The sequence below is a fragment of the Sminthopsis crassicaudata genome, chromosome 1 (assembly GCF_048593235.1).
Source record: "Sminthopsis crassicaudata isolate SCR6 chromosome 1, ASM4859323v1, whole genome shotgun sequence".
Classification (NCBI taxonomy): domain Eukaryota; kingdom Metazoa; phylum Chordata; class Mammalia; order Dasyuromorphia; family Dasyuridae; genus Sminthopsis; species Sminthopsis crassicaudata.
In genome coordinates, this window is record NC_133617.1 from 226,005,748 (window position 1) to 226,020,664 (window position 14,917).

Genomic DNA, 14,917 nt, shown 5'->3' on the forward strand with positions numbered 1-14,917 from the left:
ATAATACCAGGAACTATGAAAAATGCTTTACAAATATCTTATTTGATCCTTGTGCCAGCTGTGGGAGATAGGCTCTAACATTATTCTCACTTTATCAATTAGAAACTGAGGCAGACAACCTAAGGGACTTGGCCAAAGTTACCCTACCTAGGAAAGAGTCTGAAGCCAAATTTGAACTTAGATTTTCTAAATTCTAGAATAATTGCCTCTCAATTTTGTGTCAACTCAGCTTCTTGCAGAGGATAGAACCCACCTACAGCCATCAACTCAAATTTTTGTTAGTTGAATTTTTTTTTTTAAAGACTTGGTTTCTCAGGGTGAAAGTCACAGGCCAGCCCCACTGCTGATCAGTTGAGAAGATTTGACCTGTCTTTTTTAAGATGAACCAAAATGTCCTTTCTTAGGCAATCTAACAGCACCTTCTTTTGAGGTTTCCTATATTGGGGCCATACTTAGTGAGGTCAATTTGGCCCTCCTTATCTTAGAACATCTCAGTTCGGCCCTCAGCCAGCTTTGCCTTCCTGGATTAGGGATTATAGATGTGAGATGCCAGACCTAGTCTTCAGCATCATTCTAATTTTTTTTTTCTTTTTACAGAAATAACCAGGCATTCATCCCTAACATACTTTTAAAACTCCAATCCAATTTTCTAGATCAATTCAGTTATCACTAAATTTTTCTTTAAGCATTTAACACTTTCCTTAGGGGCAGCTAGGTGGAGCACTAGCCCTGAAGGCAGGAGGACCTGAGTTCAAATTTGGTCTCACTTAGCACTTCCCAGCTTTGGGACCCTGGTCAAATCACTTAACCCCAATTGCCTCAACAAAACAAAACAAGCAAACAAAAAACAAAACAAAACAAAAAAAAAAACAAAGAACAAAAACACTTTCCTTAAATTCCTACTTTTTATTGCAAGTGAGTATAATTCCATGAAATATGGTTCTAATCCCAATGACTTGATTGTCTTCATTAATTCTATAGTTTGGTTTTTTTTTTGGTTTAAAAGTATCACTTTCTTCTCACCAGCTCTAGACAGGAGTGTTCCTTTTTTAAGATTACTCATTTCTTATTTCCCATGTTAAATTTTTGAATATGGTAAATATGGTTAAATATATGTGAGAAGTACTAAGTATGTTTCTGATCCTTTTAGTACACAGCACATTCTACATCTCACTTATTACATATATTAAACATTATCTAGTTAAATTAATTACAAATGCTACAGTCTATAGAAGTATATGTAATGAATTTCAATGATGCATACACCAATTTCCCTCCTCCCTCATTACTTGATATTACAGAAAATTATAAATTCCATTGAATTTTTGTTTACTCTGAAAGATATTCATGATATTTTCCCTACTCTGTTCTTTCTTTGAAATAACTCCAAGTCATAACGTCTCCAACTCATTTTATTATCACATAATAGTCTTTTTCTCTCTCATCACAATAGATAACAATCCAGTGAAATTTGAATTTGAATATCTAAATAGGTGAGGGTTTCTCCTTAGCCACTGGTTAGAGTGCTTCTTTTTGCCTATGTAGCTTTAGAATTCAATAACACTTTACCCAAATAAGTTGCATTTAATGTTTGTCTTCAAGGATACCTCGTGAATCCAATAGATTTTCACCATGTCTCCTAATCTCATTAAGACTTTTTTGAGCAGTTTCTTGAAAATGTCATAGTTAAATTATTTTTCATCATATTTTTCCAAGTAATCTTCTGATTTTTTTTTAGATAAATTCTCCAGCCTGTCTTCTACTCTGACATTTTTACTTTTAAGATGCCTCCCTTCCTCCTATCATCCTGTGTTCTTGCTTTGCTGCATTTTTTGCTTCTGTTGGAAATCATCCTTCCCAGCCTGAGAAACTGATTTCTCATTGATTCCATCTATTATTCAAAGTTACCATTTCTTGGGCCATTGTGGAGTTAATCTGTTATGCCCTGCCCCCCCTTATGCTGTCTTTGCTTGTAAATTTTTTTTTTTAAATCCATAGTATATGTTCATCATGTTGGAGGCAGTTATTTCACTCTCCCTCCCTCACCCCTGCTGTTTATTGACTTATTTCTTTTTCCTTATCTAAGAAACTATTTTCTTTTGAGGCTCTTTGAATGCTCTCTTTTTTCTTCTTCCTCTCTCATTTATTTTATTCAGGAGTCTTTTTATTCATATAGAGTAAATTGAGGAACTTGGCTCTTATTCATAGTTTACAGGTATGAAGAGTTTAGTCTTCACTTATTTTAATAGATTTTTATTTCTATCTTTTAGTTTTACATCACTGAGATTTCTTTCTGTATCCCTTTCCTTCCTTCCTTTCCTTCTTTCCTTCCTCTCTTCCTCCCTTCCTCCCTTCCTTTCCTTCCTTCCTTCCTTCCTTCCTTCCTTCCTTCCTTCCTTCCTTCCTTCCTTCCTTCCTTCCTTCCTTCCTTCCTTCCTTCCTTCCTTCCTTCCTTCCTTCCTTCCTTCCTTCCTTCCTTCCTTCCTTCCTTCCTTCCTTCCTTCCTTCCTTTCCTTCCTTTCCTTCCTTTCCTTCCTTTCCTTCCTTTCCTTCCTTTCCTTCCTTCCTTCTAGAGAACTGTTCCTTGTAACAAAAAATTACATTTTCATTTCTTAATATTGAAAATTTATTTCTAAAATATGATAGCTTATATATGATAGATGGACAAACAGACACATGGGCAGAGATCACTTAAAATAGATTAAGGGCTGTAAGGAACTTTAGAGACCATTTAATATAAACCCTTCATTTTATAGCTCGGGAACGTGGGGTTCAGGAAGGTTAAGTGATTTATGTGAGGTCACAGAGATAGTAAATTATAGGACCATGAGGGCTATCATATCAGCTTCTTTCTTGATCCTCATTACAACTCTTTGAGATAGGAGGCATGGGTAGTTATTACCATCTCCATTTTTATGGATGAGGAAACTACAGATCAGAAAAGTTAAGTGATTTGCTCATTGTCATCTTGCTATCAAGTGTCAGAGGTGGATTCCATATGCAGGTCTCTACTGATTTCAGATCTTTTAAAATATGCTACGCTGTCCTTTTTCTTATAAAATACTAATTATAACTGCCTTTCAGTTTTAGCATTCTTATGTTTTTATCCTGCATTACAGTAAATACATATAATATGCTTGATGTTTTAGGATTATATTCAATTTGTAATAAGTACACAGGCTGCCCAATTGTGAGGGTGCCAAAATTATATTTTCAATATCTTATGTTCAAAGAAAAATGTTTATAATAGATACTAAACCCATAGATTTTATTCTCTAGCATACAGGCTTTTTAATGTTTTTAAATACATTACATGTGCATATAGAACTTATCCATAGTTATGTGTAATGCCTTAATTGTTCATGTCATCACCTTACAGTGAGTGTTTTAATCTCACCTATTCCTCAGTTTTTCTCCTTTATAAAACTTAAATAACCTTAATTATATAACCACAAAATGTTGTCTTGAGGGCTTGGGAGGTGATGTGTCCCCTGTACTTTGCCCTGGTCAGATTTTATTTGGAACACATTAATGAAAGTTAATGAATTCCCTCACATTCAGCAACTTAACTCCAGTTCCAAATTCATAGTTGTTCTAACACCGTATTTATCATTATTTGGTTGCAATAATAAATAAGTTATAATTATGTCTGCCTCATTTTAGGAAGGATATATATATATATATATACATATATATATATGTGTGTGTGTGTGTATATATGTATATATAAGTGTATGTGTGTGTATGTATGTGTATATATATATATATATATATATATATATATATATATATATATATATATATATATATATATATATATATATATATATATATATATATATATTTATATATATACTGAAGTCTCCAAAAGGATGGTGATTTGAGATTATATGAGGAATGGTGAAGGAAATGGAGGTGCTTAGCCTGGGGAAAAAATGTGAAGGGAATCATGGTATCTATGTTCAAATACTTGGAGGGCTATCATATGGAAAAAAAAGAACTCTATAGAATAAGCCAGGAACATTGGGTGGAAGATACAAAAGAGAGTTATTTTAGAAAAAAAAATCTTCCTAATTAGTAAGAGCTTTCCAGAAATATTATCTACTGCTTCTGGAGGTGGTAAGTTGAAGCAGTGGCTAGATGACCATTTGTTGGAAATTTGGTAAGGTTTGAGTTAGACTAGGTAGCCTCTAAGGACCCATCTTCAAGATTCTATGATTTTCTGAGAATAAAAATGAGACAGTAGTGGGGAGGGGTATTAAGTAAATAGTTTCCAAGTGTTATAACATAAGGAAAATAAATTTATGATTTTGTTAAATAAATGAATTATGCAAATCAATTAAAATGGGTCAGCTTCCTGCCTATATAGAAACAATGCTGCACATTTAACTGTCTTGTATATTTTTCCTTATACTTTACATCTTGTAAAGTATTCTAAGTCAAGTGTAATAATATCCCATGATCAAAGAGTTGCAAAATTAGACTCTACAAGATTCTGCAAAGCACAAAAGTCATGGATTCCCTATAATTCAGGAACTTAACTAAAGCCCCCATTTTCTAGTTGTTCTAAAGTTATATTTATAATCATCGTTTTAGCAACTGATTCTAAAATCATAAGTAGCAATTGGTTCTTACCCACACATCTCTTTTAGGTTCTAAAGAGTTCCCAAATTTTAAGTGACTTTTACCTTTTACATTTACATTTTACATTTCAGCCTAGTCCCTGAATAATATGTTTTTATTTGGCCTGGAAAAAAAATTCAACAACAACAAAAAAATTAATGCGGCAAATGATCTTCTAATTCACTACTGTTTACCCTGTGGTGTTTATTTAGATTCATGCTGCTACCATGATTTATTCCCACCTCACAGGATAATGAACCTAGATTTTATTTCTGTTCTTTGCCCAGACTTGTACAGCAGGCAAAGTGTCTGAAAATCAAAGGAAAAGAAGATATTGACTTGGATAATTTGTTCAGAGGTAAAAACAAAAAAAGTGCTTTTTTGTGGGGAATTTCTTGGAGTTTTTGTTTGTTTTGTTTTGTTCAATTGTCTTACTGAGCTCTGTGGTGGAAAGAGCCATTAGACTGGGAATAAGAAGTAGCTTTGAGTTCCATTTCATTTTCTTAGTAAGCAAGCCCTGTTAGAGTTTTAGTTTCATCATCAATAAAATAAGGGTATTGGTTTTTAGTTTTTAGATGAGCTCTAAGGCCCCTTTCAACCATAATTCTGCTATTGTTTTATAGTTGTTCACATAAATAAGATTTTCAAACCATATACTTTATTATGAACAGAACCATGATGAGATCTACCTTTGCCTTCTACACGTAGGCCATTATAACCAAAATATCTCTGATATTATTAGAATAGATTAGGACTAAAGCATAGGTACATTATAGGCTCACCTATAAGGTGATTTCTGAGGCACCTTAACTGTGCTAAAGATACTATTTTGCTAAATAAGAAAGATAAGAATATACTTGCCTTAAAAAATTCTTAAGTGGTGGAGGATGTATTTATGGGCATATTCAGAAGAAAATTTTTGTTGAATTCTCTTTCCAATCAGGGCTCAATAAAGATCTATTTTTGTGTATCATTCTTTATATCAGCTTAACATCTCATAGTTTTAATTTTTAAAAATGATGGAAAAATATAGTCAATATTTCAATAGTAGGGACTGCAAAGCACTTGTGTGTTACTCAACTGAGCCTCACAACAACACTGTGAAGTAAGTACAATAAGCATTGTTATCTTCATTTTAGAGAAGAAATTGATATTTACAGAGACTCAATTATTTGTCCAACTTTTAAAGTAAAGAAGCTTTAGTCAAGGGAATCCTAGCGAGGCTTTTTCCCATTCCACATCTAGCACTCAGATCACTCCACCATGCTGGTCACTTAAAGCCATTTCTGTAGCATCGTTAATTAATCAGGACTTTTGTCCCTCTGGCTGAAGTGGATTTCTCCCCCATTTGTATCTCCTGGAGCTCCCCAGGACACCTTTCTTTGCTACTGTAGATGAAAATGAGATGCAAAGTTTTCTGCTGGCTTAGCCCAGAGTGCATTGAAATTAACACAGCTGTGTGGTTCAGCATTTCCCTTTCAGGAAGGCAATACCCATTAGACCTTTTGGAGGAGAAAAAGAAAAGAGTATTTGGCGGACATTGAACAAGAGGGCTGGGATTCCTGCAAGCCTGCTAGCCTATTTCTGCTCATCACAGTAGGAAGAGAAGCACAGCTTGTGGTTTAGGGAACAACTCTTGATTGCATCCCAGCCACAAAGAAAAAAATGGAGGGCTGATGAAATAAATGCTGTGGCTCTGTTACACACACACACATACTTCTCTCTCTAAAACACAATAACTTGTATAGATAGCTGAGTGGAGAGTGAAACCTTATTTTTAAAAGGAACTATTTTTAAAAAAAAGGAGCAAGATCTCTTACTAAAACCTTAGAGCCCTTATTTTTAAAAAGTACCATTTCTGAAAACAATATAAGGGAATTTTAAAAAAATGTTCCAAATCAGTTTTCCACAAGGTTTGGAACATCTCAACAGAGTAATTACATGTTTTTGTTAAAACACGCAAACACGTGGCCACATGCGCACAAATGCCCAGCTCTTTTTTACAATTCACATAGTAAATGTAGTAATGAGGATAATCCGTATAAATAGAAAAATATATTTGCATAATGTGAAAAATGAAATCTATTTTAATTATTCAGTACATACTTGTTCTCTTCATCCCTTAAAAAAATTCTTGGCCATATGTTTTTTTTTTTTTTTCCTTTTCTCCAGGCATTTACTATTTTCTTTAGTTTGAATATTTTAAGATCCTGGCTTCATAGCTCTCTGCTAAAAATTATAAGTGATTTTATGGGTTCCTTTGATGGGTTCATGAGAACATTGGGTTTGATATCAGGGGACCTTGGGTTCACATCATGGTTTTGCTTTCTAATACTTATGTGAGCTTGGGCAGGTCTCATTACCTCTTTGGGTTCCTCATCTTTTCAAATAAAAGGATTGGACTTAATGGTGTCTAAGGTTTCTTCCAGCATTAAATGTATTATTCTCCTGGCTCAGATCTACATAAAGTAGAGGCTAATGGAATCCAGGAATGGAAGTAATTTAGCATTGTATTCCTAGTATATATCATGCTAGCCAGCCTTTCTTTTGTCTGTCTAAAATGCCTTTTTGTTCAACTTAATTTCATTTTTTACAACTTTTCCCTTTCCCCTCACAGATGACATCCTATAATATTCCTTCCTTAATTCTTAGAATACTACTCCTCCCTTGTATTCATTTGTGAAGAAGGACATGATTTATGTCTCTTTTTTCTGAATATAAGTTTTTATAATGAGGTGGAGTTTTTGTTTATTTTGTTTTGCTTTTATTTTGGGGGAGTTGGATTTTTAAAAAAAGGAAGTCTTATTTTTCTTGAATTAGCAAATTCCTGAATGAACAGTCAGTATCTTTTTTGCACTTTATAATTCAAGAAATTACCTAGAAGCCTGAGAGATTTAAAAAAAAAAAAACTTGCTTAAGGTCACAGTCATGTGTTAAAAACCAAGATCTTTGCTGTAAAAAAAAATTTTTTTTAATTATTTTCTCTCAAAGTGGGTAGAAAATTTAATGTCTGTTTATTCTTTTTCTTGGAAATACTTTTCACCTTTTTTCATCTTAGGCATTTAAAAAATTTTGAATTACAAGTTTTTTATTCCAAAAGCAATTTATTCACTATAGTAACTGGACTTGACAGGTATTATAAAAAAATTGCTGAAATGCCACCAGGTTTTCAGCCAAGTATGGGTTCTAAGAAAATCAGAATCAGTGCTCTTTCTTTTCTCACAGTAATGTATATAAATAGCTTTGGATGCACGAAAATTTTAATTAAGTTCAGGATTGTAAGGAATTAATTAACAAAGCCAGGTTTTCAGAAGGGAGTTTTGATAGCAAAATGGATGGAAGTAATTTGAAATTAAAAAATAAAGAAGTGCTACCTATTCCCCCTGCCAGAAGGTAATATCTAAAGTAATTGAGAGGTTTATCTAAGGTAAACATATAGGCAAGACCTGATAGCCACACATCAACTGAAAGGATGCTCATGACAGTTGTTTATTATTTTCTTTGCCAAAAGAATGGGAAGGATAAACTCAAGCAAAGTGAAATGTACTGTATACAAAGTAATAGCAATGTTGTGGGATGGTCAGCTGTGGATGATTTTACTATTATCAATAATACATTGATCTAAGCCTACTCTTAGGGAATTTTGATGAAAAATGCTGTCTATACCCAGAGAAAGAATTGATTGTTAATAAATGGAGATTGAACCACACTCCCATTCCCTCATCATTTTTTTTTTCTTGAAGGCTTTTTTGGAAGTGAGGAGAGATCTATGTTTTCTTTTGTAATGTGACTTTTATGGAAATGTTTTACATAGCTACACTTGTGGCTTCCCAATGGGTCTAGAATGGGGAAGAAAGAAAAAAAAAACTGGAATTTAAAAGTTTCAAACTGTTGTAAAAAACATTGCTTTACCTGTAACTGGGAAAAAATAAAAGTATTAAATAAAAAAAAGAAATGCAAAAGATAAATAACACATCACAGTCCATAAACAATCAATTGAAAAAAAAAAAAGAAATGGAAGGATTTCAGTATCTTATTTAGGGATCGCATTATATCATTCATATACTAGTTACATTGGAGGAAATCACCACATAAAAAATTATTTAGGATATTGTTGAAATTTTATTATATTCTCCATTCAGTTTCCTAGATTTGTCCAAAAACTGCTTTAAAATGAATTGATATATAATACTTAGAACACAAATTGACTATGGGTAAAAAAAAAAAAAAAGTCCAGGTATATTCATGAATCTTTGAGGTTCTGCTCAACTAGAAATCCTCTCCCACTCTTTCAGTAATGGCAACATTGATAGTACAGGTTACTTAGCTCCTTAGTACCAGTAACAGGAAACAGGTTTTATCACTCTTTCCATTGTTAGTTATTTATATAATATATAATTTAATATATATAATATATGTTAACCATATAATAGTTAGCTTTTCAGTTCTAGCTACTTCATAAATGTATTTTAATAAGTTCATCTCTCTTTATATGAATAACGTACAAATAAGGTAATTTATTTGAGAATATAGTCTGGAGATGATTTGTATTTGTGTGTATGAGTGTCTAGGGATAGTGGTGTTAAAATATAGATTATATATCATATGAACTGCCAAACTAATTATCACTGAGTCATTTGATTGTTAATTTACTGCCATAGCTTCTTAAGTATACCATCAAACAGTCATGAAAACTAACTTTCAAAAAAGCACAGAAGATGGGGTTTAGGAGAAAGAAAATAATGTCTATAATTTTGGAGCTTCTGTTATTTTAAGAATATGGGATTCTGGTGGAATAATATTCAAATTTACATTTGAAGAATATTGGAGGTGACTATAAAAAGAAATATCAAAAATTTTATTTCTTGCTATTAATTAAATGTTTTGTCATGAATGGTTTTGATTAATTTATATTGAAGACTCTCCTCCCTGAAACAAAAAACCCTTCTATAAGGGTTCTAATTTTATGAGTATATGTCTAATTTTATAAGTATGAATTATCATCATTGTCTTTTTATTATTTACTATATTATATTTTATTATTGTTGTCATTTCTCTTTTTAATTTGACATTGTGCACAATGTGCTAAATACTAGGGACAAAAAATTATGTGAAAGAATCTGTACTCTGAAGGAACTTAGGTCTAATGGAGGTGATTATGAATATATGCGTGTGTATACAGAAATGTATATATATATATATTTGTATATATATAGATATATACACACAGATATAGAAATATATTTGTGCATATTTTTGTGTGTGTATATATGTATATATATATATGTATACATATCCATACATGTGCATATTTATCTTTCTTTGTCCAGAAACTATATAAAAAGAGAATATAAAGAGGACAGCTGGATTGGTGGGGGCAATGGTAAGCTATGTATTGGATATATGTTTGAGACATCTCTGTACCCTGAAGTTTTTAATATCCAATAGGCAATTTTTAAAATCTATTTTTTCCTTTATTAGTTCATGACATTTACACATTAGGAGTATAGCATGATCCAGGAGAAAAAGGTGGGGAGTGGAGGGAAAATATCACTTGTGGGAGGGACAGAAGCCAATAGAGAGAGATGGTCTGTCCTGGAAGACCTTAATAGTGTCAGGGAGATGGGAACCAGTTTAGTTTTAGGTTGAAGCATTGAGGGTGAGGCGAGTGGTATAGCACAAAAGCTCAGGACAAAGAACAGGGCCAGATACATAATTATGGAAATATCTGTAGATTTGTGAGTCATCAGAAGAGAAATAGAAAGAAGAGATGGAGAAAGGGAATGATAGACTTGGGAAGTGAAGGTTTGGAACAGTTTCTGAGGAAGAAAAATAAAGAATCCATTGAGAAGAGGATTGCTGCAGTGAGGTCCCACTTGAAGTTGTATCACATGGATTTATAATATACCTATTCAGCATTCCAGCTCCATTCAGCAGCACATGGGTAGGGATTAACATAGAGGTGGGAATAATCTAGAGCTGGATTTGGCAGGGAATGATAGGATAAGAGGATAAGGAATTGGCTAACTATAGTATTGAGATTGGAAAGGGAGGAAAGTGAAATAAGTAAAGTAATTCCAGGAGAAAATATTGAGGAATTGGAAGACTCGTGAGAGCAAAGAATAGATTTAGGAGATTTGAAGTACACAGAGAGATGGAATGATAAAAGATTATAGTCAGTGGAATATTGGAGTTTTTCATTAAGGAAATATGAAGTGAACAATCATCAACCAACATAAACATTCCAGTACCAAAAGAACAGCAAAATCAGCAAAAAAAGTTTTATGTAAAATCATGATCTTTTGAACATAAAATGATATAATGAAACTTTTAAACTCCTTTAACCTTTTCTTTTCTTCCTTCCTCCCTTCTTTCTCTATTCTTTCTTTCCTTCCATTAACAATCATTACCCCCACACACGCACACACACACTCAATGGTAACCATTCCTTGTAACAAATATGGATAATCAGTCTGGTCACCTATACCTTCAATCTCTGCTACTCAGAAGGCTGGTGGAGTTGCATCTCATGAGCTCAGAAGTTTTGAGCTGTGGGATGGATAAGGTGATTAATCCCATCCTAATTCTGGCACCCGTAGGGAGGCTCCCTAAAAAAAAAAGAGCCAACAAGATGCCTGAGAGGCAAAACAAACCATCTTGGCATGGAATTTGTCAAAGCTTCTGACTCAATCAGGAATGGGATCAAACCTTTGAGTGGCTACTTGTACTTCCAGCCTGGGTAAAATAGATTCAGGTTTTTTTTAAAAAGTATTTTTATGTATAATCAAGCAAAATAAATCAATAAATTACTGAATACAAATACTGAACATTGTGTTTTTCTTCAAATTCTACATCAAAGATACCTAAAGTGCTGCACGCCCTCCTTTTGGAAAATACTCCATTCTCTCTCTATTACTGTCTCACTTCCTTTTCTAGCCATATAATTCAGTTCATCCCAGATTTAATACATGCCCTCTATGTGCAAGTCACATGGGATACAAATAGAAAAATAAAAGAATCCCAGCATTTGAAGAGTTTTCTTTCTCCACAAAGTGATTGGAATTGGATGGGTTACATTCAATATCTAAGTATTACAATACATGGGCAGCATGAGGTAATTTAAAGAATGAGGGGATTGAATTTATACCACTTCTAACTCATAAGACATTAGTAAAATGCCATAAATGTACCAATACCAACCATAAGGTTTTCCTTTGTCCCTTTTATTTATTATAATTCCACTTCTTCTGAGATTATGATATTCCATGCTTTACTGCCATTTTGTCACAATACTTAGGATGATATCACTTAGCAAAATGATTGGCTTATGTTATAAGGTATCTTGAAGAATTTTCAGAGGTAGCCAGGGTTACAAACTTAAAAGGTTGTATTTTCCAAGGGCCTAAGTATCTGCAGAGATGTATTCTCTACAGAATACTATTCTTGATTTAGTCAGTCAATAAACCAGTTTTTCTTAAGTACCTACAATGGACTGGGTACTTTGTAATGAAGTAGAGATATAAAGACAGTGAATTAAAACTTCTCTTGTCAAGGAATTTACTTTTTAATGGGAAGTGAGGGACAAGACATTTGGAGAGGTTTTCAAATTAATTACCCATGAATGAAAAAGCAACTTTTCAGGTCTTGGAAGTCTTTGTCATGTAAAGATTTGGATTGATTGTTACACCTAAAAATGTAATTTAGAAGGTAGCTCCTCAAATATTGGGATAGATAGAATTAAAAAGCAAAATGGAAGGCCATAGAAGTACTTTGATGACATCTGCAATTAAATTTTCTCTAACATTAAGGAAAGAAAATTAAAAAAACTAGTCTAGCAATATATAATGCTTAATCTGAATGTTAACAGAAAAATTTCAGTGGTTATTATAAAATAATGAAGTACTTTAAAAGCACATAATTGATGTACAGTGATAAGTATGGCATTGTAATTTATATGGTAAATACAAATTTAATCTATTCCTAATACTACCCTCATGAAGAAAGCCTTTTATCTTCTTCAGAGATTAATCCAGATATTAAGAACTTTCTTCTTTTCTGTTTTTAAAAAATAGAAAAAAGAAAGACAGAAAAGGAAAATAAAACAAAGCAGAACATCATCATATGCCCAGCAAAACATCAAGGAGGATTCAAAATATATCTAACAATAAATTACTGGATCATGAAAGGATATATAATAGGAGAAGAAATTATATTCATAAGTATCCATCTTTGTTTTCTTTGTAGATTGTTCTTTTGTTTTCTGCTGGGTATCTTTTTTACTTTATTCTTTTCCCCCTTTCCCCTCCTCACTTCCCCAAGCAGACTGTTGTAGTTAAGCACAGATAAACACACATACACATACACACACACAAACATATACATTTATACCCACTCACAGACCCATACACGTATACATATATCTATATATGTGTATATAAAACAGCATGCATATATATATATATATATATATATATACACACACACACACACATACACATATACTCAAGCAAATGTATACATATGTAAACATGCATCTAACACAATATTAGTGTGGCTGATATATAATATAGATTTCTTTATTGATTAAATCTTTTAGCTTTGCTTTATCTAAGGTCAGTGATTACTAGCTGTATTTTTTTTCATAGTAAATTCTAGTCCTGATCTTTGTTGTGGTATTCCTGTATTTCTCTTCTTTCCTATTCCTGCTAACTCTTCTGCTTTAATCCTGCTCTTTGATGTGCCTAGTTATTACTTAACCTCCTTCCATGCATGGATCCTTCCCTTGTCTTCTTCCCTCTCTCTTTGCTTCCCCCTCCATTTATCCATTCCCCTTATTTCTTTATAGATTTTGAAAGATGCTATACCTTTCATGGTATATATGTAGTGTTGCCTATTTTAACCCATTCCCAATGTAGGCAGGTTTTCATAACTACAAGCCCCTTTCCTCTCTCTAATGCCTCTGTGTCTATTTTGTCTCTGAACTTCATTTGTATAGCATCATTACTATTTCTACTTTTTCCTAAGTGGTTTTGCTTTTTAGAGTCAGATCATACTCAGTTTTTTCCCAGTCTTTCTTTTGAGCTACCCAATTGCTGAGGTCAGTCTTAAACATATGGTATACATTTCATTGTAAAAACATAAACAATTTGTCCATATTAAGTTTCTTCAAATTGATTTTTGATATTGGTTCTCATATGTTAAATTTTCTATTGAGTTCAAGTTTGGTTGAGAGGAAGTCCTAAAAATCTGCAAGTTCATTGAATATTCATTTTTTTTTCTCATTTGATGTTATGGATAATTTTGCTGAATATGATATTTTTGGCTTCAAATCTTTTTCTCTTGATTGCCATTATATATGATTCCAGGACCTGTAGTCTTTTATTATGGCTACTGATATGTCTTGTGCAATTCTAATTTTCATTCCTGCATATTTAAATTATTTTTTATTGTTTTTCTTTGATCTGGGAATTTTGAATTTGGCAATAACGTTCCTATGTGTTTTCCACAAAGGATCTCATTAAGATGGTGATTGATAATTTTTTTTATTTCTACTTTCCCCTCATGTTCTATCACTACAGGGCCATTTTCTTGGATTATTTCTTGCATCATAGTGTCAAGATTCCTTTTTTGATCATAGCTTTCAGGTAGTTCAATTATTCTTCTATTTTCTCTTCTTGATCTGTTCTATAGATCTGTTGTTTTTCTTATGTTTCCATTCTGTTCTATTTTTTTCATTTTTATATTCTATTTAGTTATTTCTTGGTTTCTTATACCTTCATTGGCTTCCCCTTGCTCAGTTCTCATTTTCAAAGAGTTATTTTCTTCTTTAAGATTCTGTCTCCTTTTTTATTTGGTTATTTTTTTTTCATAATCTTGTCTTTCTTGGATTTTTTTTTGTTTTTCCTCAATGACTCTTATGTGATTTTAAAATTCTTTTTTGAGTTCTTTTATAGATTCTCTCTCGACAGGGAACCATTTAATATTGCTCTTTGAGGAAGAAGAAGCTTTCTTGTTATTTTCATGTCCTCTTCTGAAGATGAACCCTGGTCTTCCCTGTTTCCATATGTTTCTATGGTTGGATTCTTCTTTGCTGATTTATTTTTTTTTTAATAAGAACTATTAGGGTAAGCACCTCTAATCATGGGAAGAGGGGATGGTGACTTGAGCTCTTCCCTCTGACCTGGAACCCCAAACCAAAAACTCCCCCCGCCTCTTGCAAGTGCCCACAGCCAGAAGCATCCCTGCCCCACTGCTTCTACACTCTTAGGTGCTGGTTTCTTCTCATCATGTCTCT

At 32.9% G+C, this 14,917-nt stretch overlaps 1 protein-coding gene across 6 annotated transcripts in view; it reads left to right on the forward strand.

Moving 5' to 3' along the window:
• Nucleotides 1-14,917, forward strand: part of L3MBTL4 (L3MBTL histone methyl-lysine binding protein 4) — a 506,551-nt gene that overhangs the window by 354,164 nt on the left and 137,470 nt on the right. For all 6 annotated transcript variants that reach the window (XM_074275355.1, XM_074275337.1, XM_074275383.1 and 3 more), the window contains exon 16: nucleotides 4,911-4,981. In XM_074275355.1, the coding sequence (XP_074131456.1) occupies nucleotides 4,911-4,981 (71 nt within the window). The remainder of the gene's footprint in view (nucleotides 1-4,910; nucleotides 4,982-14,917) is intronic.